This window comes from Vombatus ursinus, unplaced genomic scaffold (assembly GCF_900497805.2).
Source record: "Vombatus ursinus unplaced genomic scaffold, bare-nosed wombat genome assembly UNPS02014832.1, whole genome shotgun sequence".
Lineage (NCBI taxonomy): Eukaryota > Metazoa > Chordata > Mammalia > Diprotodontia > Vombatidae > Vombatus > Vombatus ursinus.
The window spans coordinates 39,075,511-39,088,056 of NW_020954610.1; the positions used below are offsets into that span (position 1 = coordinate 39,075,511).

General features: G+C 37.9%; 1 protein-coding gene across 3 annotated transcripts in view; it reads right to left on the reverse strand.

Moving 5' to 3' along the window:
- Window positions 1–1,177: 1,177 nt before the first annotated feature.
- Window positions 1,178–12,546, reverse strand: part of CUNH9orf135 (chromosome unknown C9orf135 homolog) — a 149,353-nt gene continuing 137,984 nt past the window's right edge. For 2 of the 3 annotated variants that reach the window (XM_027839163.1, XM_027839164.1), the window contains one exon: window positions 1,178–1,405. In XM_027839163.1, the coding sequence (XP_027694964.1) occupies window positions 1,220–1,405 (186 nt within the window). In that variant the 3' untranslated portion in view covers window positions 1,178–1,219. The remainder of the gene's footprint in view (window positions 1,406–12,546) is intronic. The other variant, XM_027839165.1, reaches the window with a different exon arrangement.

Below are 12,546 nucleotides of genomic sequence, written 5' to 3' on the forward strand. Positions count from 1 at the left end.
CCACTGCACCATCCAGCTGCCAGCTACTTAAGAAAGGTTTACTGACACACTATAATTTGGTGTCCAGAGTGCTGGTCTTGGAGTACTAAGATGACGTATGTTACCTGCCTCCTGGCAGAGGTAATGATGGACTAGGGGTGCAAAATGAAACACGTTTTCATAGATAATAAATATGCTGATTTATTTGACTATACTTATTTTGCACTCTGTATACTGTGCCACCTAGCTGCTCTTGGGTCCTCTACAATCCACATTATTCTCAGCATCAGGGAAGTGCTAGGTTTGGGTTGCCCCCCAGTACATGTGGTTTCTTGACATGTTGATCCCTTTTCTATGGTACAATTTCAGCATCTCTACTTTATCAATTTCTTATAGCACATGCTTCTCCTTAAGACTATGTGAATTTTTAAACCTCTTTCGAGGTACCATGTATAGCACAGTATATGTTTTTACTCCTTGTCAAATGAGTGTTCCCTCTAAATACAGAAGCAGATTCTTTCTTGGATAAGTGCCCTTGGAGTCCTCATCTAATGAGGCGAAAGGAGCTTATCTAAACAAAGGGGTAGGAGCTTACCCAAATAAGGGGAAGGAGCTTCCCTAAATGCCAGAATATCACACAGTCAAGTTTGGATTCAAGGTCTAGCTCAGCTCTATACTTCCTATGTATTTCTGGGCAAAGTGACTAACCTCTATGTGACTAAGTTTCCTCATATATACTGAAGGGGCTGGACTAGATCAGAGCTTCTTGACCCTTTTTGTGACATGTATTCCTCTTGGCAACCTGGTGAAGCCTAATGGTTTCTAAGAATAATGTTTTTAAATGCATAAAATAAAATATGTATGATAGCAAAGGAAACCAATTCTGTTGAAATGTAGCCATCACAATATTTAAAAAAACACATTCATGCATACCAGGTTAAGAACCTCCACACTAGACAGTCTCTAGAATTCCTAATATCTTTAACATCTGGTGATTTTTATAATTTCTATAACGATTTCTTCAAATGAGTCAGCATTTTAAATTGCTATGTACATGCTAGTGATAATGTTGATGGTGTTCATCTATCTTAAAAAAAAAAAGTCATATCCCAGAAGAAAAAACCTACTGTATGAGTAGCACTTCAGTTATATTTATTAGAACATATAATAAACCATTAACTGATTGTTTATTGCTCTTTCAAAAGAAATGGAACTAAACAAGTACCTTTGATACAGTGTATTATTTCAAAATAGGAAGGATAGGATTAACTGATGGGAAGACTATCTGTCTTACATGTGCATTGGGATAAATCCCACTCTCATCCTGCCATGAATTGATACCTATTCTTTTAAAACCTCCAACATCAGTGAACTGAGAGCGGCATTTTCTGTGAACTGTCGAGTAAACATCCTGGAGGGGTAGAATCTATGGGAATAAGAGAAACATTTTTGAAGTGAACATAGGTCATTTGACACAGTACTACTATTTAACATATTGGTGTTATAGACAAAAGTTCATTACCAAATAATTAAAAGATTTTATCTCCAAATAAAATATTTAGTTGGCAAATCTGGCCAGTATACTCACTAACACTTTGTAGAAAAGTGATCTAGTTCATTGTTAAGGATATTATGCAAAGATAAAGTGTGGTTTTTTTTTTTCATGTGAAATCTTCTTAAACAATTTTAGAGTAAAGAATGACTTTATTTAAAATTTATGGCTAAAACTATTGGTGAAGTTGTATACTGATTCAACCATTCTGTAGAGCAATTTGGAACTATGCCCAAAGGGTTATAAAACTGTGCATACCCTTTGCACCCCTAGCAATACCACTACTGGGTCTGTACCCCAAAGAGATCAAAGGAAAAGGAAAATGACCTATATGTATAAAAATATTTCTAGCCCCTCTTTTTGTGGTGGCAAAGAATTGGAAACTGAGGGGATGCTCTTCAGTTGGGGAATGGCTGAACAAGCTGTGGTGCATGATTATGATGGAATACTATTGTGCTATAAGAAACGACAAGCAGGTTTTCTAGAAAAACCTGGAAAGACTTATGTGAACTGATGCAAAGTGAAGTAAGTAGAATAGGAGAACATTGTACATAGTAACAGCAATATTGCTCAATGATCAACTGTGAATGACTTTGCTATTCTCAGTAATAAAATGATTCAGGAAAATTCTGAAGGACTCATGATGAAAAATGCTATCCACCTCCAGAGAAAGAACTGAGAGTTCAAATACAAATCGAAGCATACTTTTTTCTTTATTTGTTTTTCTTGATTTGGGGGGTTTGGGGTCTGTGTTTTCTTTCATAACATGGCTAATATGGAAATAATTTTATATAACTGCACATGTATAGTCTGTGTCAAATTGCTTGCCTTCTCAGGGAGCAGCAAGGGAATAGTGGGAAAAAGACAATTTGGAACTCAAAATTTTAAAAAACAAATGTTAAAAATTGTTTTTACATGTAATTTGGGAAAAAACTAATTTAATAAATAAAAGTTATGGCTATAAAAATCAGATCAGGATAATTACTATTTAGCCACTGTTTAACATTTTTACTCATACACACTACATACATTCCAAAGAGTCATATTTCTGGTCTGCTTTTATTTCTTGGAGTAATGAAATCATGTTTCCCAGGACAATGGTAAATTCCAAGCCCCAGAGAAAAAGCAACATTGCTATTTCTCCTGGGAATTTGCCTCAGCAAAACAAAGACTGTTGTCTGGATAATTCCCCACAGACTGTACTACATCTAAGAAGTCATTTGTCAAAACACCATATCATTGACCAAATCCCAAAGGAAATATCAATTTTATAGAAGTTACTCATAACATTGCTGCTGAAAGCAACCTGGATTATACTAGACTTTTGAACTAGTAAGCTAATGGCTACTTTCAATCACTACTAATTTTAAACTAAGAGGAGGATGCTAAAAGCAAACAGCTAAATCTCAACCTGTGAAACAAAGCAACCAAAGACCATCAAAAAATGATTTCTCTTCCATGAAGTGAATCACTGGATTGGCTACTGCTTTCCCCTAGCATCATGTCTAAGGATGTGCCAGTCTTCAAGAAAAAGAGAAGTCACTATCAAAGTGAAAAGCTACACAGCTTCCTAAATTTTATTTAGTTCTTGGCTTCTCTTGCATCATATAAATAAACTGAAAAGTGGTTTGTTTGTTTGTTTTCTTCAGATTACAAAGACCATTTGGCCTTTGTAAACTTTACATAAGACCTGCTCTATCTTGCCTGTTTTATTCTTTCTTGTATAGTAAATAACCCTTGGGTTGGATACATAATCCAAAAAACACTAGATCTTCATTTCAGTGAAAGGAATCACTTGAGAAGTTTAGCAATCTGAATTATAGCCTCATTTTTAAATTGCAGTTTGCTACCTTATCTACTCCCTTGACTGCTTTTTTATAGCATCATGGGAGATGGTGTAAGAAGGGTCTTTAAAATAGCACCCCTTTCCTACAGTGATCCTACAGAGAGTTAAATGTCTAGACTATCTGGATTAATTGCCTAGTTTCTTATTACTTAGAGCACAGAATTCCATGTAGGGGAGAGAGACAAAGATAGAGGAGAGACAGAGACAGAGATAGAGAGAGAAAGTACAAAGTGTATGTGTATGTACTGAGGTGGGGGGTAGGTACCCTCTTCCCCTGCTCTGGGAAATGCACTGGCATTTCCATGAGAATATTTAGTTGTTTTGAAAGTAGGAAGACCTTTCACATGTGGGGAGTTTTGTAATAAGCAGAGACCAGCCCAAATATAATAAGAAAAAAATCTATAGATAAATATTTAGGGAGTGAACAGTAGAAGGTAAGAGGCATAGGGGTAATGACACCCAAGACATTGTTTGGAGTCTCATTCCATTGTGCCATCATTATGGTGTTGGGGTGAATGGGACAAAGTTTGGGGCTCCTGGTGCTCTTGTCCTGTGTACACAACTTGCAATGCTGTGGAAGCAAGTGATGATGAGAATTGTGGTCAGCTCTAGTCTCAGGGCCTACCTCAAAGCTTCACCTAAATGTAAATTGTTTGGTTTTCATCATCATCATCATCATCACCTCAGTTGTACTAGCTGCATTTGCTTCTAGTTTTCCATCCATAGAGAAGGGAGAGGTCAGGGGTTCTAGAGCTGCCTAATTGCTCCTTCCTTGATTTCTGTCACAATTTGTCCACCAGGCTAACCCCTTCTGCTCCCAGGATGTCACTTTATACTACTTATGAGTTAAATAAATTATAACTATACTTGAAGCCTTTCCAGTCCAAGTATCCTCAGATCAGATAATTGGCTTGTAGTATAATGCACATAATTTGTACCACACCTAACCCTCTACTGCCCCCTAGTGTCTCTTTACACCACAGCCCCGCCTGATGTGCAGGTTAAAATTTTGGTGTACTAGCAACATATGTGTTGACTAAAATAACAATGATAATAGCTCACTGAGGGCAGGGACTGTTTTTGCTTTTACTTTGTGTCCCCAGATCTTAACACAATGCCCGGCACATAGTAAGAGCTTAATAAATTCTTGCTGATTCTTTTATGTGGCATTTTAAGGTTCACAAAGCCTTTCCATACATGAGTTTATTTGATCTGATAGCCATAAGAAAAAGACAATCATTATAAGTTGGATTGGGCAGTAAAGACTTCATGGAAAAAGAGTCTTTGAATTCAAGTCTAGAAAGACAGGAAATATATGGATAGGTACAGAGGTGAGAAAGAGCAAGACAAGGGATAGATACAGACACAAATAGATTAGTTCGGTTTGGGGTAAGAGGTTGGAAAAACAGAGGAGTTGGAATACCAGACTAAAGTTATCATTTATGTTGTAAACAATAGAAAACCATTATTATTTATAAGATATAATCAGATCACAAGACTACAGAATTACCTAACTAGAGCTTGAAGGAGTCTTTGACCCTACCTCCAACTCCATCATTTTAGAAATGAGGAAATGGAGGCAGAAGGAAGTCAAGTGATTTTCCCAGGGGTCACATAGCTAGTAAGTGTCTTAGGTAGGATTGGAACCCAGGTCTTCCTGACACAAGTCCAGTACTCTATACACTATGAACAAAAGTGGAAAGGCACTGGAGGCACTGGGGCTGTGGGTGATATCAAGGATTACAGGATAAGGAGTCAGTCAGGACTATGAAATATGGAGTGTGGATGAGTGTAAAATAGAAAATACAACAGGCAGAGAAATAGTGTAGAGTGACCCATGGTGAGTCTGTTCTGAATAACAGTTCAGTCATTTTTCAGTTGTATCTGACTCTGTCATTCATTTGGGGTTTTCTTGGCAAAGATACTAGAATGGTTTGCCATTTCCTTATCCAGCTCATTTTCCAGGTGAACAGTACAATGCACCATCTAACAAGTGGCCAAAGTAAAGTTGGACTTCTGTAATCAGGTAAGTAGCCCACAATGGGAAAATTCAGATAGTGAAGGTCAGAAATAGGTAGGCAAGCCAGAATAAGAGTATGCAGCAGGTCAAATACTACTTAATGGATAGAAATGGAGGAGGGGTGCAGAGGAGCAGACTTCAAAATAAGATAAGTGGTAAGAAGACCAAATTTACAGTAAAAAGAAATCTAGAGGGTAGGAACACTGGCAAACAGAGCAAGACCAGTGGTCAAAGTTTGAAGTAACAGTCAAAATTCTGAAAGACTCATGATGAAAAACGCTATCTACCTCCAGAAAAAGAACTCATGGAGTCTGATTGTAGATTAAAGCCTATTTTTTTACTTTTTTTATTATTCTTGGTGGGGTTTGGGTTTTTTGGTCTTTTTTTTGCAATGGCTAATATGGAAATATGTTTTGCATCATTGCACATGTATAATCTAAATCAAATTGTCTGCCTTCTCAAGGACAGGGAAGGAAGTGGGTGAGGGAGAGAATTTAAAACTCAAAATTTTTCAAAAATGAATGTTAAATTTTTTTGTTTACATGCAATTGAGAAAAATAAAATAAAAATTAAATGTAATTTTTTTTTGTTTTTGTGTGAGGCAATTGTAGTTAAGTGACTTGCCTAGGGTCACACAGCTAGTATCAAGTGTCTGAGGTAGCATTTGAACTCAGGTTCTTCTGACTCCAGGGCCAGTGCACTGTGCCACCTCACTGCTCCAAATGTAAATTTTTTAAATTTAAAAAGCAATAGTCAACATATATGTCAACAGAAGACATATATGTGTGTATCTCAACATATTTATGAAGGCACACAAGATGGACTTTGGTTACTGAGGTAGCTTCCTTGCTTGGGCTATAGAGCTTTTAGATTTCTGTCAGTTATACATTTGACTTCAATCTCAATAGGGATAACCTGGGCAGAAACAAATAATAGAGTATATCTGAATGAGGTAAAGGACCTTTTTTGGTTTTACTGTACCCTACTTAGTATCCAGAATGCATTGAGGTACTAATTTATTTCATAGCCACATTAGGCACTTAGCAAGAAGGTTGAATGAATATGATAATAGATGCAAGAGCCTTCTGGTTGATCTCCCCATCTCAAGTCTCTTCCAACTCTAGCCTATCCTCCACTCAGCTGCCAAAACGATCTTCCTAAAGTGCAAGACTGACCGTGTCATGCCCTTAACTCAATAAACTCCAGGGGCTTCTTATTATCTGCAGTACAAAATATAAAAACCCTCTGTTTGACATTTAAAACCTTTCACAACCTGGCCCCTCCTTACTTTTCCAGTCTTCTTATACTTCACTCTGCTTCACATGCATACAACAATCCAGAGACACTGAAACCCTTCTTGTTATTCCTAGCGCACAATACTGCCTCCCAGCTCTTCGCTCTATGCCTTGCTACTGGTTGTCCCATCGGTCTTGGAATGCTGTCCCTCCTCATTCCCACCTCTTGGCTTTCCTGGATTCCTTCTACAGAGCTCAAATCCAACCTCTTGCCAGTTTTCCCTGCTTGCTAGTACTTTCCTTTGGAGATTACCTTCCATTTATACTGTACGTTTCTTGTATATACATAGTTACTTGTATGTTGTCTCCTCAATTAGACCCAGCACAAAGACTATGTTTCTTCCTTGCTCTGCATACCCGGCACATAGTAAGAATTTAACAAATGCTTGTTGACTGTAAGACTGATAACAACATAATCCTCTATACAGGGTTTATTAAACTTTTTTCCATTTGTGATCCCTTTTCACATTTAGGCAGCATTTGTTGGCTTTGTGTGGTGCGAGGGCATGCGCTGTCCAAAGTGCACGTGTGTTCAGTACCAAGGCTGCAGTGAGGCTGCATGATGCAACATGGGGAAGCCCTGCCAGAAACACCTTGAATTCATTACACATTTGATTTTTGATTAATTTTTGGTCATTGTGTTCAGAAACCTTTTACTGTTGCCAAATTTTTCATGACCCCATATGGGGTCATGATCCACAGTTTAAGAAGCAATGTAAGATATCCCTCAATTCGTATCAAGTGCTAGGTCACTGATACTTGTTTTCAAGGTTCGAGTCAACTTTTCTCTGTCTAGCAGTATAATCAAGATCAAGTTTTCCTAGTTTGTTGACATGCTATTTCCCACGGCTAGGGCTAGTACTCATCATAGGTTGAGACTGAACCCATTCCATGACACAATGTTGAATCTACTCTGGTTGAGGAACAAGGGAAGGCCACACTTGGAAAGTTCCCATGCAGTTTGGGGCCAGAAGCATTATGCAATAAGCCAGAGTTGGTAACTAGCCTACAAAATGCTGAACTGAAAAGGCCAGAAGAGGATGCTGGGAATTAAAGCAATGGAAAAAGAGGTGAGCAAAAAGGCATGCCCCAAGGTGAGTGAGACTAAAAGTCTTTGACATCAAGATAAACCACTGAAGTATAAGCTAGAATCAGACGGTGCTCAATGTGCTTTGTTCAATTTTCTTTGGACATGCTAATGCTTTTTTGCTCCTCTACGAGTAAGGCTAGCACTGACCACGAGTTCCCATGCATCAGAATCTGGCAGGGTCTCTACAACATAGACCTTCTCCTTTATTTCCTGGATAGTAAGTTCTTCTGCCCTTTGAATATTTGACCTCTATAGTTCATTGTATAAGTGTACAACATCTACAACGATCTTTTGTACATCTTGCTTATATAGAAAAACAAATGCTTGCGAGCCTAAGGTGGTACAGAAATAGCTATGTAGGACAAAGAACACTGCTACACAATCCAATCTTGGGGGGAAATGGAGTACTAAAAATATCTATGTATTTTTATAGTTTGAAAAATGAGGGGCAGAGCCACATGATAGGGGTAGCCTTGTTTATTTGTGGGGGTTTTTTGGTCTAGCTGGAGAAGACTATAGAGGTCATTTGTTCTCCCTCCTTCTCACTATTCTCCACAATTCTTACTCTTTCTGAGAACTGGGAGCTTCAAATATTATTTCACTTCTTCTGCCTAGATACTTCAAGATTTTGCATCAAGAATAGCCCAAAAGGACCCTGGGAAAGGTATGTTTACTACTCTATAATATTTTATCAGAGGTCATTCCTGAACCTAGTGGCCTCCCTTCCTAGAATAAGAATTTATTGAGCACCTACTATGTAAGAGGGGATACAACAAAAGAAAAACTGTCCTTGTCCTCAAGGAATTTACAACCTAATGAGGGAGACTTCCATTCTCAATATTATGTGTGCACATATATCTTCTCCCACTCATGAACCTTAACCCTGTTTATCTCCCTTATGGGTTCTGAATCACTATTAGAAGTTGTTAAAGCTAAACTCCCTATGCAAAGTTCTCTAATTGAACTAATTGCTATTTTGATGAACAATGATTTATGTATTTGTCTTTCAGCTAAAATTTCCCTATGTGATTAATGTATGATTTAATTCTGTATGCTTAATAAATTACTCTTTTGTTTTCAGTAGACCCATAAGACTGTGAACTGCTGGGTATAATCTGCTAAGATAAAACTACTGCTAAAAATAAAAGATGCTAAGTTCATGCAACTCTTAGAACATAAGTAAAATATGGGAGAAGGCTCATTGTTAAAGAATGTCAATATAAAATTAAAAAAGAAAAAAGTTTCCCTAATAGATCCCAGTGAGCTTACTGCTCCAACAAAGGGCAGAAGAAAATGTTACCCTCTTATCCTCATAGGAATGTTATTCCTCCATAATCCAGCTTGCCCCAGAGCAGGGGTTGTAATAGAACGGACCTTGACACCTGGACTCCTTTTCATCTAGCCAAAAAGACAGGCAGGGCCTAGAAAAGGTATGGGTTACCCTTCAGAAGAGGTACTAATAAGTAGTCTTTCTCCACTGGGCAACAATAGAGGAGAGAAAAGATAAAAGAACATAAGATCCTTGAGGACAATCCTCGAGGATTGTCTCATTTATTTTTCTAGGTATCCGAGCACCAAGCACAGTGCCTGGCACGTAGTAGGTACTTTATATCTGTTTATTGACATGAATTGAATAGTGTTCATGACTCTCCCAAGGTAGGGAAGATGATAGCTCTTGTGAGAGATGATGTGGTGGTGGCTTTCAGAAATCACACTTGACTAACTCGGTGGATGTCACGATCTGTCATAAAGGTGCCTACTACCCTGATAACTGCCTCTGATGACAAGCACTGAACTCAATTTTGATGAATTAGATAGATTTATCTAAGGCTGTATCTGCACTGTACCTCAGATTCCCTCTCAGATGCACCCTATGTCCTGGTTCCCAAGCAGTATCAGGCCTAACCATGAAAATATACAAAACCTTGGGACTGGAGGAGGATAGGGAGAGTCAATTCTCTTGTGGTGTTTCTGTTGTCCTCTATGGATGTACAACATCCAGAGCCCAATCCAACATCACTGAGGGAGATGGTAGGGAAAAACAGGATTATCACAACTGAGCTTCTGCAAGCTTCTCTGAGTACTTATCCAACATCTACCTACCACTACATCCCCTTACACACTGAACTGTAATTCTAACAAGGTGGAAATGACTTAGCAAAGGAAACCCAGCAATTTTAAATGCAACAGTATAAGACAAATATAAATAACTATTATTTTCCTACTAGGAATGGGCAGAATCCTTGATATACATCTTTGATGAACAATCCTAGCCCATAGGTCTCTTCTCATGCTCATTGCTAACAACTAAGACTATTGGCAATGAAAACTCTAAGAAAACGTTTGGCTTTGGGTTTCTATTAGTACATGTACTCAGAACCCTCAAAGTAGAAATGAGCATGTAGGTGAAAGCAAAGGATAGACTCATTTTCCCATACACGTTCAGGTCTCCACAACTGCAGCCACTGTCCCACTCTAAATTACTTTACATACTACATTTGTTGATCTAGGCTAAAGGAAAGAATTAGCAAGTCTATGCTCATAGGTTATTGGTCTCAGAGGTGGACTTCATTTTGATAAGCATTTATTAAGTATCAACTATGTGCCAGACACTGTCCTAGCTGCTGAGAATACAAAAACAAAAATGAAATGGTACCTGCTTCCCAGGATTTTGCATTCTGAGGGGAAACAACATATTCGCAGATAAATATAAAGCAATTTCACAGAGGAGCATTGACAAATGGGAGATGGGGTGACCAGAAAGGCCTCATGTGGTGGGACTAGAAGGGAACTAGGGATTTGGAGTCAGAGATGAAAAAGACCAGCATTCTTCATATGAGAGGCAAAGGACCAGAGGTTTGAGGTGGATCACTGTGTATAGTGAATACAGTAAGTCGGATGATTTGGCTAGAGCTTAGCATGTGTAATGGAGAGTAATACGAATTCAGTATGGAAAGACAGATTGGGACCAGATTGTGAGGGGCTTTATTCTAAAGGTAATTGGAAGCTGGTTGTTGTCCTTTGTTCTCAAAGATGACCAAAATTATGTTAGAGTCAAGTTACAGTGTGTCCAACTGTGGCTGATCAGACCAATATGAGCCCAGAATGCTCTGCGACAAGTCGGATACCAACAGTCCATGTGAACATTGGAGGCAGATTCTCTAAATTTGCACATCTCATGTTTCTTTTGAGCTACTTCAATGGGAAGCTACTGAATTTTCTTAAGCAGAGAAGGAACATGGTCAGACCTGTGTTCTTCAGGAATATCAATCTGGAAGCCACATGGAAGAGGGGAAAGAATGAAGACAGAGATACCAATTTGAAGGCCTCAGTCCAGACCAGAGGTGATGAGGGAGTGGGGTGAACTAGGGCAGATGTTGTTTAGTCCAACCCATACAGGAAAAAGAATACTCTAAAAATTTCCAGAAAAAAAAATAGCCATTCACTTGGCAGAAAAAACAGCTAAAGTAAGAGTTGAATAGTTCTGTCTCCTCTCCATCATCCATTATCCTCACTCCATCTACCTTAAGCAGCAGTCCTATCCTTTTTTATTCTAATTTTTCCCCAATATTGCTTTGAAAACATCCATAAAAGACTTTATGGGTTATTTTCCTTAGCATTCCCCATTATCTTCAGCTCATTTTGAGTACTACCAACACATTATTATATTATTATAGGCATTTATACATTCACACATTCTGAAAGGAGGAAAGAAAAAAAGGAAAAAAGTTACATGATCAATTTATTATACATTTAAAAGGAATAGCAAGTTGTACATAAAAGATTTACAGTTTCATGTACAATCATCTGTTGTTTTTTTCTACTCTACCATGTTATGGAAATGCTAATTTTATTTCTTAAGTTCAGAATAAAATAAATAAAATTTTAAAAACATGTTAAAAAAAGAGTCAGTGGGATCCAAGTCTGAATCTTGCATCTGATAATTACTGTATAACCCTAGGCAAGTAATTTAACCTTCATAAATTTCAGTTTCCTCATCTATAAAATGAGAATAATAATAGCAATGACTTCACAGGGTTGATGTGAGGTTCAAAGACATTAACATATATACTGTGCTTTGTAAAATTAAGTTTTTCCTCTGTCTCTGTCTCTCTCTTTCTCTTACTCCTCTCATAGTTCTGAAGATGAGTTGCCACTTTCCCTAAGCCTCCCCTCATTTTCCCCCCAGCAGCCAGTTCATCTTTGTTGGCCAGAATTGGATCCAGAATAGCAATTCCTCTCATTCAGTCCTTCACTTTTTGAGAGATGCAGTTATCACTAAAATAGGCCACAAGCTGTCCAACCATTCTGGAAAGTAATTTGGAACTATGCCTCCAAAGTTATCAAAGTGTATATACCCTTTGACCCAAGAACACTTCCATTAGGTCTATATGCTAAAGAGATCCATGAAAGAGAGAAAGAACACATATGTACAAAACTATAAGAGTTCTTTTTATAGTGGCAAAGAATTGGAAACTGATAGGATGCCCATCAATTTGAGGAATGGCTGAGCAAATTATGGTATACGAATATGATGGAATACTATTATACTATAAGAAATGATGAAGGAGATGGTTTCAGAAAAACCTGGGAAGACTTGCATGAATCGATGCAAAGTGAAGTGAGCAGAACCAGGAGAACAATTTATGCAATAATAGCAACATTTTAAAGATAATAAATTTTGAAAGACATAGTAATTCTGACCAATCACAATTCCAAAGGACTCATGGTGAAATATGCTATCCACCTCCAGACAGAGAACTG